The sequence below is a fragment of the Psilocybe cubensis genome, chromosome 3 (assembly GCF_017499595.1).
Source record: "Psilocybe cubensis strain MGC-MH-2018 chromosome 3, whole genome shotgun sequence".
Classification (NCBI taxonomy): Eukaryota; Fungi; Basidiomycota; class Agaricomycetes; order Agaricales; family Agrocybaceae; genus Psilocybe; species Psilocybe cubensis.
In genome coordinates, this window is record NC_063001.1 from 1,102,313 (window position 1) to 1,120,342 (window position 18,030).

The 18,030-nt window shown below is 43.8% G+C and overlaps 7 protein-coding genes across 7 annotated transcripts; 5 read left to right on the forward strand and 2 right to left on the reverse strand.

Annotated features, from left to right (window-relative positions):
* On the forward strand, window positions 1-2,035 carry JR316_0003131 (uncharacterized protein; the record flags this gene model as incomplete). Its single annotated transcript, XM_047888912.1, has 8 exons — window positions 1-28; window positions 91-319; window positions 428-518; window positions 565-955; window positions 1,225-1,577; window positions 1,692-1,728; window positions 1,788-1,883; window positions 1,926-2,035. The coding sequence occupies 8 exons, from the start codon at window positions 1-3 to the stop codon at window positions 2,033-2,035; spliced, it is 1,335 nt and encodes a 444-aa protein (XP_047751286.1).
* An 820-nt stretch (window positions 2,036-2,855) lies between these two features.
* On the forward strand, window positions 2,856-4,625 carry JR316_0003132 (uncharacterized protein; the record flags this gene model as incomplete). The annotated part of the gene is made up of 6 exons (XM_047888913.1): window positions 2,856-3,377; window positions 3,430-3,587; window positions 3,640-4,067; window positions 4,122-4,273; window positions 4,329-4,466; window positions 4,530-4,625. 6 exons carry the CDS (start codon window positions 2,856-2,858, stop codon window positions 4,623-4,625), a joined length of 1,494 nt encoding a protein of 497 aa, XP_047751287.1.
* A 1,991-nt stretch (window positions 4,626-6,616) lies between these two features.
* JR316_0003133 (uncharacterized protein) lies at window positions 6,617-7,781 on the forward strand (the record flags this gene model as incomplete). The annotated part of the gene is made up of 4 exons (XM_047888914.1): window positions 6,617-7,027; window positions 7,085-7,100; window positions 7,154-7,669; window positions 7,720-7,781. 4 exons carry the CDS (start codon window positions 6,617-6,619, stop codon window positions 7,779-7,781), a joined length of 1,005 nt encoding a protein of 334 aa, XP_047751288.1.
* A 176-nt stretch (window positions 7,782-7,957) lies between these two features.
* JR316_0003134 (uncharacterized protein) lies at window positions 7,958-9,341 on the reverse strand (the record flags this gene model as incomplete). The annotated part of the gene is made up of 5 exons (XM_047888915.1): window positions 7,958-8,392; window positions 8,801-8,933; window positions 8,986-9,052; window positions 9,106-9,267; window positions 9,326-9,341. The coding sequence occupies 5 exons, from the start codon at window positions 9,339-9,341 to the stop codon at window positions 7,958-7,960; spliced, it is 813 nt and encodes a 270-aa protein (XP_047751289.1).
* A 3,171-nt stretch (window positions 9,342-12,512) lies between these two features.
* Window positions 12,513-15,266, reverse strand: JR316_0003135 (T-cell immunomodulatory protein; the record flags this gene model as incomplete). The annotated part of the gene is made up of 13 exons (XM_047888916.1): window positions 12,513-12,572; window positions 12,690-13,003; window positions 13,069-13,147; window positions 13,202-13,263; window positions 13,320-13,425; window positions 13,483-13,809; window positions 13,867-14,096; window positions 14,151-14,288; window positions 14,339-14,427; window positions 14,479-14,665; window positions 14,716-14,889; window positions 14,946-15,007; window positions 15,061-15,266. 13 exons carry the CDS (start codon window positions 15,264-15,266, stop codon window positions 12,513-12,515), a joined length of 2,034 nt encoding a protein of 677 aa, XP_047751290.1.
* A 935-nt stretch (window positions 15,267-16,201) lies between these two features.
* On the forward strand, window positions 16,202-16,939 carry JR316_0003136 (Allergen Asp f 15 homolg; the record flags this gene model as incomplete). Its single annotated transcript, XM_047888917.1, has 2 exons — window positions 16,202-16,629; window positions 16,822-16,939. 2 exons carry the CDS (start codon window positions 16,202-16,204, stop codon window positions 16,937-16,939), a joined length of 546 nt encoding a protein of 181 aa, XP_047751291.1.
* A 448-nt stretch (window positions 16,940-17,387) lies between these two features.
* On the forward strand, window positions 17,388-17,816 carry JR316_0003137 (Allergen Asp f 15 homolg; the record flags this gene model as incomplete). Its single annotated transcript, XM_047888918.1, has 1 exon — window positions 17,388-17,816. The coding sequence occupies one exon, from the start codon at window positions 17,388-17,390 to the stop codon at window positions 17,814-17,816; it is 429 nt and encodes a 142-aa protein (XP_047751292.1).
* Window positions 17,817-18,030: the final 214 nt, after the last annotated feature.

An 18,030-nucleotide genomic window follows, 5' to 3' on the forward strand; every position in this document is an offset into this window, starting at 1 on the left:
ATGGAGACTGCTCTCAGAAATAATTTTGGTACGTATAATTTCGTATAATTTCTGCTTAATCGCTGTGCATATTTACATTTTGCCTATAAGGTCGTCGTATGAGCCCTCCCGAGTTGATGTACCAAGTGGCTACACACTGTTCCTTGTCATCACTTGTAAACCTTGGTCACGCCGATATGAAATGGAGACAAGTCGTGCTCAAGAGACTTGAGGATAGAGTACGGGTTTTTCTGGAACCTTTTATGAACAAGGGTTCTGTAGGCACCTTCTTAGAGCTCCTGTCTACAGAAGGTGCCGTTGTAATGGGTGCCTTGGTTAGGTGCATGTTGAGCCTCGATGACGACCACGACATCCTTCCTTCTCAAATAGACATCGTCTTACCACAGAGAAATGGTTACCAAATACCGTTTGAACCATTTTTTCGAAGGCTGGGATATGACCCAGATCCGGATGCATACTGGGAGGAGTATCCTGTAGGACTTGTTCCTACTTGTAGAGACTGCCTTCGACTTATATCAGTGAGTCATTCAGAACATTATAATTGAAACTACTAACGAGCTACAGTCCACGCGCGGCAAATCTGTTGCTATCTTCAGATCTAGGGTTGAAACAGTACTTCCCACGGTGCTAATGGGTGCTACAACTTCGCAGCTTTCAGTGCTATCTTCATCCAGCCTTTATTGTTTCTATCCTTTGTTGCTTGCTAAAAAGGAATATCTCAGTATAATTGAGAATGTTTCTTCAAGGGACCTTCTTCCTTTCCATAACTTCAACTTCGGCCTCAAGTGTTTGGACGCTCATCCAACTTCTTGCCTATATGCTTGTCCTGTCAAATGGAGGAACTCTGGGTCATCGGCTATAGGAATCATGGCTTGGAACAATTCATCAGTAACGTCTTCGGCTGATCAGCAGTTAGCTAATGAAGATTTTATGTGGAGGAAGAATCGGTTGGGGTGTAGTAACCTAGAATGTCAGTGCAATCGACGATCGGCAGATCTAACAGTTAGAAGTACGCTTATTTTCTAGATTAAACTATGATATTTATTTACTCAGTATGTCATAGCAACCGAACGGCTAATTAGCTCGTATATATTACAGAACTTCCATGTATTGTTTTGAATACAGCCTCCTACTTCTCTCTTATAATTGTGTCTTATAACAATAATGGTCAATATACGTGAGTACAGATGCAAGCGCCTGTTAAGCCTTTCTCACGTCATGTAGGTAACTATCGTGACACTTTGTTGGTCAATCAAGACTATCTAGCATCTCCCCTTTTCTTGCCCACTTGCTCCTGGTTGTTGGACTCTGCCGATAGGCATAGAGGTCATCTTGCCGGAGAGAGGGGTCAATATCGCAAGAAATGCAGAGTAGTGGGAGAACTTATGGAGACAAGCTTAAACGCTCTAGGGTTACTAGGCAATTACTTCGACGATATAGTGCCGCTTGAGACTGCACAACACAGGCTCTATTTGAAAGCCCCTGACCATCCAAAGTATGGAAGCGACTTCAACACTGCATCCAATACCCTGGACATACTGCTCAAATCTATACCTGGCTTCACTCTTACTGAGGATGTTCGTTTCCTTCACAATTATAAAGGTTCTCGAGTGCTTTGTTTCTCAAGCCCTCTCTTTATACCTCAGGTACGCACATGCTTTATTATTTATTATCAAACAATGCTTATTCAGGCTGCTTGTCTTAAGACAATGTACTATTCATCTTTACGTTTGTCTCTTTTACCCAAGATTATTTGGTCAACGATGATACTTATGCTACTTTACCAGTGGACCTTGCAAATTATCAAGTTGACGCGGAGTACAAAGCATTGATCCAAACCATTCAAGGCACCCATATGCTTAGAAGACTTGATATCTACAACGGTATAACTCAGATGCGTAGAAGACACTTACCTAATTTAGTAGGAAGACTTGTCGATGTTACGTTCGGCCTGTCCTACGACGAAGACTTAGGATTCGAGACCGAAATACTGGTTATCAAAGCTTTGCCTCTTCCCTGGCCTAATCAGGATTAATACATCGTGGACTAGCGTGGACTAGCTGTAGTAGTTGTCTAGTACTAGGCGATGGTTGTGAATAAGTGTGTTCTGTTAGATTTAGATTTTTGATTTACTCTGTTCACGATATTTTGTATGACGTACTAAGTCATACTCATATTATATGTGTGTCATATTAATGAATAGGTCAACGGCTTGTCCATTCAAATATCCAATTCTTACAACCGTTTAGGTGATAGGGGGTGTATTACTATATTTGGAACGCCTTTGACATAATGCTTATCGAGTGGCTTGTTGAAGCAGTTTCATACTTCGACTCAAATTTCCTACGCTGATGTCAGTTCTTTCAATACGATGTATGTTTTCTGCTATAGTAACGATCACGTAGACAGTCTTGACAGCTTCTGTGTACCAATCTAAGGTGTCTAAACTTATTCAAATATTGACTCTTCGTTGAATCTAATGAGCTTTCACAGCCTTGTAGATTCGACGCGTTAAATCACGTGATACTATTTACTTGTTTGTTCTAGAAGATGCTGCCGTGAAGATAACCCGTAATATGCAACCAATGCTCCAAACCTTCTACTACTCGACCTGCACCCTTTGAACCTCCCCCCATTAGACCACAATTGTATACCCGATTCTCCCCGCTAGTGGAACTATGCCCGAAGTTCAAGTAACCCAGTCAATTGCAGAGATGATAAGGAGACGGAAAGGTATGGGCAAAGCCGAGAGTGAAGAATGCAAGTACTACGCTGAGTTGTTAGATATACTCTGTATGGTTTAATACATCTCACCCCCTCTAGTCTGCTTAGAAATTATACCTCTCACCCACTCAATGAAGCATCGGACGCTGACATGGCATGATATGCGCGCACATCCAATTTCAAGCTATAGGAGAGAAGACAACGATTGGTCGTACGCACCCTCATCGTGGATCAAGCGAGCTGATGAGTTCGGGTGGGCTCATCTCATGGCTAAAACTGACCCTGCCCCATTGTCATGCTTTGCAAGAGGAAAATTGATATGCCTTTATGCGGGTTGCAACCTTCTTGTCTTGTCTCCAGCATTAGAAACTAACATTATAGGAATGCCGCTTCAAACCTACCGTGATATAGCCATGAACGATTGCCCGGGTTCCAATAAAACCCGAGCTGAAGAGCTCAGGACGCTCGTCATCCCTAAGGAGTACGTGCGACCACACTCGTCTCGTGTGGATACCCCACGTACGATAAAAATCCTTGCAGCATTTGTGTCTAGGGACTGGGCATGGGCCATCAATGATTTCTCAACCCTGGCACAAATGTACATTTTTACGAAGGATACGCCGTGGGATCGAGAATTGCGTCCAGGAACTTCAGTGAGTTTTGAAATTTTCATTTCCCCATTCCATATATTAAATTTGTTCGGAGTTATGGGACTTTGTATTCGCTCGTTTCACTGGTGGCCCTGACTGGTTTCTAGAGCCAGTGGATGCATTGCTCAAACTCCGTGAATGGAGGTCCTCAGTTTTGAAGGCTAGCAAATGTCACGAACGATATTGTCAAAAACAAATTTCAAGTTACTTCGGGTGAGTCGAGTCGTCCCCTTACCTGGAGTTCTCTTTCCCTAACAACGTTTAGTTTGGCGCCGCAAGAAGTAGACAGCCCATGCACTGGATATGGGTACAACCGTCCTATCCTTCAAGAGCTGCTGAAAAATCGTAATGGATGCTTTGCAGGCATAGGACGTTACTCAGCAAATGATCTTTTGTACACACTAGGAATCTATCCCGGCACCCCCTCGCGTGTAATTTGCTCCGATCCAGCACTATATGCCGCTTTTGAAACAGGGCTGCAGAACTACCTGGCACAGTTTGGTACAGAACCTTTTTTGTCTCGGGCATCGTCTGTACCTAACACCACAAATCCTTTCGACTTTAACGAGCATTTAAACTCGGAATTTCTTAGAAAATGGGTGCTGGTCTATAGGAGATCAATGGCTGTAATGTCGGCTAAACTTTACAATTTTTACGCGTCGCGTGGACTCTTTGACGAAAACCATATCATAGGTGAGGGTCATCTCGTAATATATATTTTGTTTTGTGTTGATCCTTTTCGCTTAGGTGGTGCTTATGTACCCAACTGTAATCAATTGCTTGACATCAACCGACGCGTTCGTAAATATGTTCCAGTGTTTTTTTGTGAAGATCCTTTGGCTGCCTACACTGTCATTAGAGCTAAGATTCCGAGAGAATGGGGTTGTGATGTATCTAGGGTGAGTTGATTCAATTCTACTAGTAACTAATAACTAACCGACGCTAATATTTCAGACGAGAGTTGTTGATGACATCAAGCGGTTCACATACTCTACCACCATTGGTACTGCACAGTTTAGGGTTCCCCTGGACAATCGCCCATTCTTCCATGATAAAGAGCCGGGTACCCTCATCATTGGCAGACCCAGAATCGTAGGTAATCTTCATTATCACCATTCGTCATGAACTAATGTAAAGTTCGTCTTACGTCCGCAGGAACGTACAGGAAAAGTAGGTAGACCGAGGAAGGGTTTATCGAAGAAGAGACTTCTTAAACTATACGATGTCCAAACGGGCAGAAAAGCGGTATAATATGTATGTATTATACAACAACATGCAAATTAAAATTTGTTAAAATTTGTTTCAAATCACCACCCACTAAGTTCCCCTTGAATGGCATAGTTGTAATAAATACGATTGGTACCATTGCATGTCAAGGTGTTTATGACAATGCGCTGAACAGTATCATCTTGAAACCTAAACCTTCGGTCAGTCTGATGTCTAGTTTAGTTAAAGTGTACACAAAGACTCACATTTGGGGCGGTTTAGGTGTTCTCCATATAGGAGCTTCACATTTGGTCAGTGATGTATGTTTGAGGTGTTAGCTCCATATAGGAGCTTCACATTTGGTCAGTATTGTGTGTTTGAGGTGTTAGCTTGCTACTGTATAACTGAACTTGAGGCCTCCACCAACCAGCTTTTCCATCGAATTCAATGTGCATCTATCTTCATTGTAATCGAAGATCCAAGTATTACCTTCAATAGATGATACCATAGATGTTGGAAAATCAGTACCCGGAGCTTGTAAGTCCAACAGTTACTATCGCCGATGTGCCGAACCCCTTCAGGAAACAGTATTCGGGCATCCGATAAAAATTTAACCCTGACAGTCTCTTTGTGCCCAGCTAAATAGTACGCGATTTTAGAGAGGGTCTTTTTCACCTGCGCCGCTTTTGTCTAGTATTCTTTGGCATAATGGATCTATTGAAGAACCAGGTAAGGAATATACAATTCTCCATCCCGTACGATTGTATTTCAGGGCAGCTGTACGAGTTCTTCGCTTGGTCATTCCATTCATTAAGAGTGTGATCTTGTCGCCTGAATGAACTTGCTTTGGCTATCCACATGCGATTGTAAATGAAGGAAATCACCTAACGAGGTCCTAGGATATAGGCAATACATCTTGTCATAGGTAATAATATTCATCACTGCGGCTAAAATAAAGTTAGAAACATAACTAAGACTAAATAAAAGTCACTTAAATACTATGGAATTTGACAATAGATTCAACAACGGATCCATGGCAAGTGATCAAATGGAATTGTATTTTTCCTCGTGTAAATGTTAATATGGATCCACGATTACCGTGCCCCAGTTTGGTGTCAACGTTCCCTGGCCTGCTGAAATGTTCTAATGGCTTTAATTATGTTCCCGGAAAATGACATAAAACTGGCTATAATGGATGCATGGTGCACTCACTTACCAAGAAACATTGGTGTCCGTAAGACTTGGCCGTCAACTGATATTCATATGGGTGTACTCATGGCTCAATCGACAGTATGCTTATCCGTGTATCTCAGCCCATGAGAACTATGTTCTTTTTTGCAATGTTTGAAATTAATGGTGCTAATGATATTCATATGTCTGTGGGGGTTGAAACTAATTTAATATCATAGGTCATTGTTACAATGCTTATGCTATAAAAGAATCACAGTCGAGGGGGACAACAGTGGTACATTGCGTCCTCATTCGACTAATTATGATGGGAATACAGCCTTCCTGTCCAACCTATGCTACAGAGCAGACCAGGCGGGTGAACCTAGCATTATGGAATGCCAGAATGTCTTCTGTTCAATTCATAAGTTACAGTGTAGCTACAATGTTAGAATATTCCTACTGTGTAGTTTCCAACGACATAGCGCCGGGTACTTACCAAATAGGCTGTGGTTATTTCCTTATATCCCATGAAGACGCCTATCTGTGTTTGGTGTACACCTGGGTCTATCAGAAGGACTTTATTGTACTAAATAGGATATGCAAGGGATTCAGCATGGCTTTGGAAGGTATTTAATAGACCTGTGTCGTATATACCATCCCATTAACAGCTGTGTATTCTTTCATTTCTTAACAATTAATCTCTCATCATCGTCAAGTGCAACTAGCGTCGTCTTATAAGCATGACTGCCGAGTAGGTTCTACAACTTGAAAACTGTATAATATTGGCTAACGTCCTACTTAGTCAAACTAACAATGGTGAAGCTAATTTGCTGGTCGGAGCAGGTGGTCCCTTTACTAGGCAACAGATGCACGCCGATCCTCTTTACACTGCCAGAAAGGATTTTTCTGCCGGTGTCGTCTGGAAGAAGATTCGTGGGGTGGACACCCTTGTGGTCAACAATGGGGCCGATGGTCCAGTTGACATTGCTCACCCTGTATTAGTGGGGAGAGTATCTGACGACAGACCGTGGTTGGAACCGCACGGTAGCTTCAATCCTAAGTACGATCCCGAGAAGGCCATCAAACAGGCTAAGCTGGCTATCACCGTTGTCAGCCCCATTGGGGATCCTGATTTTGAAGTCGATTTTACGCCGTCTATAAATTCGCTGATAAATGTGCAGAAAGCCATTGCCACTTCTAATATGCATCAGCATTTGTTGATATCAATTGGCGAAGGAACAGGCATTCGCTTGAACTTCCCTATCTGGGAAAAGAAGGTAAGCATTTTCCCATATTTTCAGGCAGTTTTCCTTATATTTGGCAACACCATATAGACTGAACAAAACAAAGGTATGTTTAGTTATCAAAGATGCGCTAAATGATTATTCAAATTGGATATACAGATGGAGGGGCAGAACGTTTTACCAAATCGTATGCGGTCAATGATGAATGCGAGCCTTGGTTTACGACTATGAAGGAGAAACACTACATTAAACAATTCCCACTGTACGATTCAAAGGACGACTTGATTCAGGACATCTCAGTCCTTGAGGATAAACTGGTGGGGGCTTTAGTAGAGGTTACTTTCTCTCTCAAGCATTACTACATCACCTCTAAGACCGATAAGCCCAATGATACGTTCACAGCCATCATAGAAAACATCACAATCCTCAAACCCCCTCCGACAGTCTCACACGGGCCATACAGATCATTGTTATCACCCAAGAAGAAGCCGGCGCGAAGAATTCAAACACCTCTGGGCATTTCAACTAGGGGCAAGCAGATCAATGCTGCCAAATCTTTTATACCAGTACCTCAGCCCATTTTCACACCGAAAGGAACTGCTATAAATCCTTCGGGATCCGCGTCTTCGACGGCTTCTTCCAGCTCGTCTCACACTTTGGATGATTCCCAACAAGGTGAGTGTCGACATTGAGTCATTGAAACCGAGTGTTGATAAGTGCTTTAGAAGGGGATGAGAACGATGATGAAGGCCGCCAACAATCCCCCAAGAGACCTCGACTGGTCTGATTAGATCCTAATAAATTAGATTGTTTGTTCTTCGGCTATTGGATACAGATTAGATTGTTTGATAGACTTAGATTAGATTGTTAGAAACCTATAGTGACTGGACTGACAAAGTTACGTAATGCCAATGCCCGACAATATTTATTTGCGAAATTGACAAGTACAAGTACTCCAATAGGCTATAGTCCAGAGCCCGATGGTGCAGATGGATCATCTGGTGTCAGCTTGAGTCCAGGCAGCGGTTCTATATAAGGAGTGTCATAGTGTGATACACTCTCTACTACAGCGGGTTTGCTGGACCAATAGTCCATATAAAAAGATGGTGCGGATACTGGGGAACTAGAAGTGGGAATGGTGTCAAATGAAGGTACCGGTGATAGCGGGGTTGGTTTATTGAGGTCCGGATATTCGGCTTCGGCGGTTGCTGAATACGAAGGGTCTACTACAGTACTGGCTCCCAAATCCACGGTACTGAACCTAACTTGTCTAACTGGTTGAGGTTGAGTGAGCGGTGGTTCTGGGTGCTTGTTGTTGACAGGCACCCGGTCGTCAGAAAAGAGTCCAGGTATAGCTGCAGCGATTGTTGTGTTTGTAACTAGAGAAGACAGTATGGCCTATTTGAGTTTGTTAGTCAGCTTAAATAAATGTGAAGAGAAAGTTGAACATACCGAAAAATGAATAACATATATAATTAAGTAAGGGTGAATATGTCCTTGATGTAGATATATAACAAGGACTGCTGAGCTGCTTATGAACAGCAAGACATTACTACAGAAAGCTATTAGGGTGGCCTTCTGGCGAGTGTCCTTGAGTTGTTGGAAAGCCTCCCAATGCCCAAGAAACACCCAGTTGTGATACAACAATAACATATCAAAAAAACATTCAACTGGAATGTAGTCAGCAATGTGGTGATAATGTTGAGAATAAGGATAAAGCGGACCCATAAATGCACCGATGATAAGGGGTTTTAGTGGAATGCAAGCGCAAACGAGGTCTGTGCATGGTGACTGAACTACACATACAAATGCCGTGACGGACGCAAAGATAGAGCCCATGACTAGGATGATCACCGACAGTAAGCGCGCCCTGCTGACCACCGACGGACGTTCCTTCGTAAGACGTGTAGGAGAAAGAAGCAAGGAAGTTCTTGATAGGCTGAAGAGACATCACCTTATACTCGAAGATGAAAAGAAAAAAATGTACTCACCAGAGAGCCTCTATTGCCAAACCCAATTCCAACCTGTATCCATGCAAACTGACTACCCGTGAAGTGACTAGCGTAGACATCAGTAAGGGAGCATAAAGAGAGCAACTTAAGGATTCCTACCTATCACGTAGGTACGTACAAAAAAGTAGGCATTGACAATCATGGTGAAGACTGAAAAGAGGTCGTCCCACCAAAGAAATGAACGTTTGATTCTAAACGATAGTCGAGTGTGGGTGAGGAGTATGACGAAGAGATGGCCTGCCAAAAAGAGGGCATAGGCTGCTGTAAGACACAATTCTATCAGTCATTATAAAAGAAATGAAACAACATGAAAACGTACTAAAAGGTAAGGTCATTGTGTAGGAAGTCTATTCAGGAGAACACGATTTTTGGTTGCTGTGGCTCCGGAACTGTCGTGAGAGAGTGTGTTGGAGAGATGTCCAGTCGGTCGCGTCGTGGTGCACGCGTCCGATATTGATCGTACTTCCTCCTGCTCAGTCACTACCACACCAATAGCACTCATTCAAGAAAAGAAAACGAATATACTCATGTAACATAAACCAGCGGAGACTCTATACCAATACTTCACGACATATGAGGTTATCAGCAACTAAACTCAGATAGACGTACGTTCAACCGTATATTTAGAGATAATAGAACCCTAAAACCTAATGTTAGCATGCAACAGAACAACTATAGGTCACCTACCGAGACATTATACCTACTCTGTATACTGGAAGACAAAGTCAGTGTGCTAACGGCGGTCATTGAAGATTGAAATGGTCAAAAGGACGAGGCAAAGGGGGCGGGGGAAGGGGAGAATATATGACAGTGAGCGGGTGAGTCTACTAGTAGACTATGACAGGACAGGAAGTTACTTTTTTGAACAGAGTATTTCCCGTTTGCCTACTGCTGAGCGGTTCAGCATGTACGGAGTGGCCTGTGCCATCGTTGACAGAATGAACAAATAATGTCTACCCACAATTGAAGAAAGCTTGCGGGAGGAAGGAATGGAAGATAAGTAATGTCTATGATGCACAATTGTCATAAAGCTTACAATGCATGGACGGTACTGAGTGGGACAACGTAGATCGTTATACCGTGGTATTTGCGGTTTCTGGTTTGCTATGGATACACGACCCTTGGACTGACTGGGGCTTGGACTGACTGGGGCTTCAAACGATACAAGACTCTTGATAATCCCAAAAGAAAATAGCATCAGAGCCCATCTGGCAACACCTAACTGTCCATACACAAGCTTTAGGGGTAGTAACCAACACAATATCCAGCTAGCTGGGATTATTGTGAACAAACCGATCGATCGATACGATACCGGACAGTGAACAAGTATTCAAACCACAGGGATCCTGTACCTAGAGAGAAAGGTCGTAACGAAGTCACTGGCTAACTTGAAAGGGTGGACTTACTGAAGGATTTTCCATACCTGAAGGATTATGGATCTCGGAACGGAATGCGGACTGTCTATTCAAAGATGTGGCCATTTTCAGTCATTGTGAAATGTGCAATACCCTCCAGACTTGTTCAAATCTTGGCTCTGGACCACCGATTGTATATACGGAGCAGTTGGCGTTACGGGTAATACTGCATAGGGTATTGTAAATGGAGTAGGCGTCCTGGCTACTTGTTGTATTGGAAGGTGGACGTTGGTGGTATGGTGGTGGTATGGTGATGGCCGTCCAACCATTTAGCATATCGCGTATCGACGGACGAGGTGTGTGAGCAATTTCTATGAATGTCTGGTTGAATTTGTTGATCCTTGCTACAGTATATTCTGGCAATATCCTACAGACCGAATGTTGGTTTACCTCGCTACTGAGTCGGAAGGGCATCGGTGTACGATATACAGGGGGGTAGAGAAGGCTGTCAGCGAGGGCATAGGCGCATCGCCATACAGTGCTGCAGTGTAGAATGGTGTCGTGGTGATGTGTTGCTATCATTCAAGTGCGATGTATCAATAACTTGCACTTGGAACCAGAAATGTAGCTCAACGCACCGTTTTACCCCCAACGCGCACACCCAATGAAGCGTTACCACCCAACGCGCACATCGAAGCCTCCATACCGGCGAGCAAAAGAAGACACCTGTAATGTTGTTAGGATGTACAACCATGTCCAACAGCGAGTATGACCTGAGAAAACCATGACCTGCAAACACTTACACCTTTAGAGTACGAGACAGGAAAATAAAAGGGGGCACACCAACAAAGCGTAGCGGTGGGGGTCAACCACATCAAATAGGAATAAAGGTGAGACTGAAAGGAAGATCTATGTGTTAGGAGTTGATGCTGATGCAGCGTACCAGGGCCTTTGCAAATACCTAGAAGAAGGGAACGCTCGAGCATCATGTACAGATCACATGCCTGGTGGTAGGCCACACATTAGCACTGAAGCCGTTCGGTTACCAAAAAAAAATGGGCCTATACAACCCAAACCATCATATATTAGGTCAGTACGTCACTTGGTCAATGTTGGAATATGTAGACTTACGCGGAGGATATGTTCAAGTACAATAATTTGAACGATTTGTTCATGTACAAGTATTTGAAGGAAATACTAAACATCGCGTTATGCGAGGTTGTATTAAATTGATCAGAAAGATATCAACAATGTATTATATGCTTAAAAGGTATTATACCAATGGACATCCTACGTGTGTTAGGGAATAGCTCAGTCATCGAGCATGCTTCAACATACAATACTTACAGTATTTTGCAGCTCATAAGTGGGTAACAGTATGTCTACATCTACAAAGATGACTACTCTACGTACACCGAACTAGAAGTGTAGGACACGATGTATAAAGGCCTACAGGTTAGCATATATATAGAAGTACCCTATAGAAAGAAATAATGAATAAAGAGTCTTTAACGATGCACCGAGCAAACTATCTGGAAAGCGTGACAGCCATTATTAAGCCATATTATGTGTGATACGTGTGACTAATAGGAATGACATGATTGGAGGCGGAATAAGCCAATGGGTAATATGCGGAGAGTTGAATAGTCAAACTCTGAAAAGACGTAAAACAATGTTATTATCAAACTCAGACGGCAATAAATGATAACGCATCCCCCACTGTAGCGAATAAACAAAAAATAAGAAAATAATATAATAATAATAAGTGAAAAATAATGAAATGAACGTAAATTGTTGTGTCATATAACAAGCTCAGAAGCAAGCACAGCAAGGCCTTATTGCCACTGGCAATGCTTCATTACCAAAGGTGGACTAATGTACGTTAGTTACTCTTTAACACACAACTCTGCATGGACACCATGTATCACCCCTGTCAACGTCTTGGGATATCATCAGTCATCCAATATTTTCATCGCAATTATTTAAACTTGAAGCGGGGTGTTAAATAACTAATGCTAATGACTAATGGACACTAATGGACAAGGCATGGTGTAGAGCAACAAGCATGATTGAGTGATATTAATGCCGTACAAACAGAAAACATAGCGTAGTATACAATAATGGTAGGTGGATAGGATCGTTCAGAAATCATCATAAAGCATCAAAGTTGATATGGTGAGAAATCTTCCTCCTCTCCAGCTCATCCTCTCTCTGTCCAAAACAAAAACAAGAACGAAAAAAAAAAAAAAAAACAAAAAAAAAAAACAAAAAAAAACGGCATCAGCAAAATTGAGAAAAAAAAAGAAAAGGAATAACAGCAACACGCACCTTCTCATTCAAATGCAGCACAAACACAATAATCGCCAACAACACGCTCGCGACGACCACCGTGACCGTCACCCACGGGATCCACTCGCCCGGGCGCAAAAACAACTCGCGCTTCCACGCCTCGCCCTCCACCACCGACGGCAGGATAACGACCTTGCTATTAGGGATGACACCCTCCATATTGATGTAGTGCTCCGCCGCGTGGACCGTCGTGCCCACGAAGAGGTTCTCGATGTAGTTGTTCGTGCGCCCTAGACCGAAGAAGGAGTAGGGCGTTTGAAGGGAGTGGTAGGATGTTTGAGGGAGTTGGCCGACTTGAGGGAGGGGATGAAAGGTTAGTTTTGGGGGGTTTGTGGGTGTGAAGGAGGTGGGGGCAGACCTTGCGCGGCGGAACGATGTCCTGAGGTGTCGAGGACTGTGTACTTGTATGTTGCACCGGAGTAGCTGACACCAAATGGCTAGACCACGAGACTTCAGGATTGCGAAAATGTACTGCGGAAAGTTTTCCTCACATGGTATCTCTCTGAGCCATTTGGGCTGTAACACCACCCATTATCGCATGCCCCGTTTAACACTATCATTTAACATCCAATTAGCACGACGCAGCTGGAGAGCGATGAATGAGCCTACCAATGGCCTTCAGGAAGAATGCGTCGTAATAAAAGTTGTTCTGCACAAATAAGAAGTTTCCGTGACCATCACTGCCTGAGCGCTGAACCATGATATCAAGGGTGCCCTGCACAAGACAATTGAGTCGCATAAAATCATCCAAAATCTCCTAAAAACAACGCACATCTTCATCCATGTCCACGAAGCTCAAAGACCGCGCATCTTTGATGTTCTGCAGCGATGCGACGCCTTTCGTGGCCACCTCCCATCCACGCCGTCCTGTGCCGTCCTTCGCACAACCTACAACTCCCGCGGCGCAAGGAACGGAATAAACTAGATGTGGGATGTGATCGTTCCCTGATACAGTTATGGCCAACAAATCAGGGAAACCGTCCAAGTTGGCATCTCCAAGCTTGAGCGAGACGGGAAGGGACGGTGTGAAGGATGTATCTGATACGAACAAAGATGGAGATGAGGGGAATAGGGAGGAAAGTGGGAATTTGACGAAATTCTACGAGTATGTGAGACTTCAAATGAAGTGGCAGTCAAAAAGTGCGTTCTCGCTTACTGGATTGCTAGTAGTATCAGTCAAGTCGTACTTGAAGTTGGGGTCCGCGATACATAGATCTTCCGGCCGCCTGCAGACGCGGACTCCTTTCTTAATTCCCGATTCCGTTGATGAAGTGCAAAGGGGGAGTTGCTGGTTATATGCTATGTTGATGTAGCAGTTGTCACCGACACCTTTGGACGACACACTCTGACAGGTCGAAAAAAACATGTCGATTGTTCCATCGCGGTCTACAAAGTCATAAAAGTCAGAAATAAGTATTTCAAGGTGGCATGGTGGCATACCAATGTCAGCAAATGATATGGCCTGAGTACCAGAGGGAAGGTTGCCTTGCTGGGAGAGAGAAAACCCTTTATCTTTGGCGTTGACCCATACTTGATATGTCTTTCCGCCCCGTCCATCGTCACATACGATGAAAACGTCTAATAACATGTCAGCATGGACTATAAACCTTTGAATCCCGTCGACTTACCTGCTAAACAATCTCCATCAAGGTCGACAACAGCATTACTATGTGGGTTCGAAATGGTACACTGCTGTCCTTTGAAGTTGGCATCCTGCCTGTACTCCACGTCAGTGCCTCTATTCATATTCAGGTTTGAGACAATTTACACGTTAAACAGTACTGGATTCGGAGAAGAGGCATTCCACGTATTCTGCCAGATTTGGAAAATATCGCTGGAGCTGCCTGTCGAAGATGTAGTCATCCCAAGTAAGTCTATCTTCATATCTCCATCGACATCAATGGGTATAGGTTGCGAAAGAGTTGAGGGTGGTAATTTAAGGGGGTTGTCGATGTCTGAAAAAACGGTTAGCATTCGGTGGACGTGTTTTTGGTGAGAAAGTTACCAAATCCATCGCCAGGAAGGGAGGGGTATAGGGTTAAGTCGAGCTGGCTGTTTGATCGGCTTTGGCTCATAACCAGGATGTCTAGCTTTCCGGAATGCGTAAAGTCTCCTGGTACAACGTTGTAAACTTTTGTGGGATGTCTGAATGTGCCACCATCGACAAATTGGAATGCATCTACGATTGTATAGTCAGCTTGAGTTTTAGCATTGCTTGAGCAGCGGATTCGGTACCATGATTCCAATGGTGGACTGAGAGCGTTTGCTGGTCGGATCCTAATACGAGAAGATCGAGACTTCAAGGGGCTAATCAATTATTTACATTCAATACAAACAATAGTATGCATACAGTTGGTCGCCGTCAAAGTCTCCAAAGGCTACTACCCTTCCGTCACCGCTCAACCCCAATGCACCAGCATCTACCAAGGAATTTCCAGAAAATCGCTTCGGTGGAAACGGCCAAATAGCAACTCCAGGCGAAACATAACAGACAGAAACGAGAATTGTCGATAGCAGGAAGATATTTCGCCGTCTTCCAGGACGCCTGAGATACATGTTAGATGTGCGCTGCGCGCAGGCAGACTAATAGTTTGGGTTCAACCTCAGGAGGTCATCGCCATTCAACGTTGCCGCATGGTGGCAGTGCTAATATTTGGTCTCAAGGACAATGACTTTGGATACATTTTGGTTACATACTTCCCTTGTGACTCTATTGTCTTGTCACGTCACTCATTCCTCTTGAACTGTTCCCTTGACTTGTGCCGCACCCAGATTGTTTCCAGGCGTTTGCAATGGACGTTGTTTGTCTTTTCTATGGCTCTTGCTCCACCTATATGGCTCCGCAAACACAAGGTTATCCATCATTCAATCATTTGCCGAATGAATGTTCTCGCCCTTTGTTCAACTTCTGTCTGAAAATTCTCGGAAAGAACTGGTTGGACCCAATGGATTCCGCACAGGCTTCTTAGGTCAACAGACCAGCAGTGTGAGCAATACGACTCAAAGATCAATCTTTGCCGACTGAAGCCACTAATGCATAAGCTGATTACTGCCTTCACATTCTCAGACTAGGCATTTTCTTGATATCCATAATCAAAATAGACCGACGCGCGGTCATGAGACGTCGGTATCTGCCTTCTTACCCGTCTTCTTGCCTGGTTTCATCCTTTTATACCTTATTTGACTCTAATTCAATGTCAAAAGAGCCGAATTGTGTTCCTTTTTGGCTCGTGCGCCTGCTCGGTATGTTCGAGGCTAAAATATCTGGTGGGACAATACTCTTGCAGAACTCGATGTATTTTTTGCAAATACAATCCAATCCAATAATGCAAGACATATGCTACCGGACTGTATGTTTCCACCGTCCTATCACGGTGCTATACATTTTGTCCCTATTTATTACGGTGGCTCTCAAGTATAAAAGACCTGGTAACACATTCGAATTCAACAGTGCAATTTGACCAACCAACTTGTCCAGTGCAACATCTACTATGAAACTCCCGGCAACCCTCTCTCTCATTTTCGTACCAGCTGTAGTTCAAGCAGTACTGACTACGAGCTTTGACCCTGTGTACGATAATGTCAATGGTTCTCTCGCTACCGTCGCCTGTTCCAATGGGGCCAACGGTCTCCTCACTAAAGGTTTTACTACCTTTGGTTCTCTGCCCTCTTTCCCCTTCATCGGGGGTGCGCCTGCTGTAACAGGCTTCAATTCAGCTGGCTGTGGTACATGCTGGAAACTTGCATTCACCAATTCCTCCAACATTACCACGAGTATCAACATTCTAGCAATTGATGTTGCCACACCCAATTTCAACATCGCTCTGGCCGCTATGAACAATCTGACCAACAACCAAGCAGAGCAACTCGGTAGAGTTCCTATAACTGCTACTCAGGTCGCCGCATCCGTTTGCGGATTGTAAGTCCTCATTTAAAATAAAGCGAATCTGGAATTCCTCTCACCCCTGGCTCATAGGTAAAATCCTTCCTGTCCGGCATATACCATTCTCATGGACTATTTTTCGAACGCTGATTCTTTTCTTTCGTGTTCTCCCGTGGACCTTATATTTCTCATTCGGACATTTCATTTTGTTAATATAACTTCTCTCAGGACAATGTCAATTGTATTTCTGCACCCTCCTTTGATTCCGAACATCGCCTTTACAGTGACCATATGTGTCTATGGCTGCCGTAGTGATGCTTCAAACTTCAAAATGTCGATTACTTGATCAAAATCAACGACTTTGCCCTTCCTACGGTCTGTACATCGCCGTAATTAGTCTCGTGGTCTGCGGTAAAAGGGTCTATGCATGGTATATGTATGGTATGAAATATCGACACTGGCAGCTTCTTTGATAAGTCATCGTTTGGCTTTGCTTCTAGAATATCGAAGAATGGCTCTAACTTATGACTACAGAGGTCGACGCTTCTCACCCAGTGCGTCGCCCCAGTGATATAAATAAGATCGGAGCTTACTTCGCATTCTTAAAGAGTCAGATCAGTGATACCGAGGCCACATGTTTCGAACAGCTGGTTAAGTTTGTTCGTTCTTCCGTTTTGTAAGTTCACTGAAGTTCCACTATAAAAGATTTGAACGTTGAGGTGAAATGCTCCAAAAAATCATTCCTTTCGGCCTAACTGTGTCGAGTAAAAATTACCTGTACCACCACCGTTAATATGAAGCTCTCAGCCATCGTCTCCCTTGTTCTTGTCCCTGCCATTGTTCAAGGCTTAACCACAAGCTTCGACACAGTCTACGACAACGCTGCCGCGTCACTAGCCACCGTCGCCTGCTCTGACGGGCCTAACGGTCTGCTGACTAGAGGCTTCACAACCTTCGGCTCTCTGCCTCACTTCCCAAATATCGGCGGCGCACCCGCCGTCACAGGCCACGGCTCTTCTGCCTGCGGTACATGCTGGCAGCTCGCCTTCAAAAATTCTTCAGGAATCACAAACACTATCAATATTATCGCCATAGACGTCGCGACTCCCAACTTCAATATTGCTTTAGGAGCGATGAACAAATTGACCAATAATCAAGCTCAGCAGCTTGGTAGAGTTAGCATCACCGCTACAGAGGTCGCGGCTTCGGCTTGTGGATTGTAAATGTAAGTTGTGTCGTTGCGTGTCATCGACATCCGAGCATTTGTTCACGGTTGTATTTATTTTTCCAGATAAACATTATATACCTTTCTGACGCGTCGAAGGAACCTTTGGACTTGAATTTGGCACTAGTTTCTTCTTCTCTTTCTTACCTTGCTTGGTTTTTTGAACTCACTACACACTTACATTAGTAAAAACGAGCACTTTTCTACTCCAA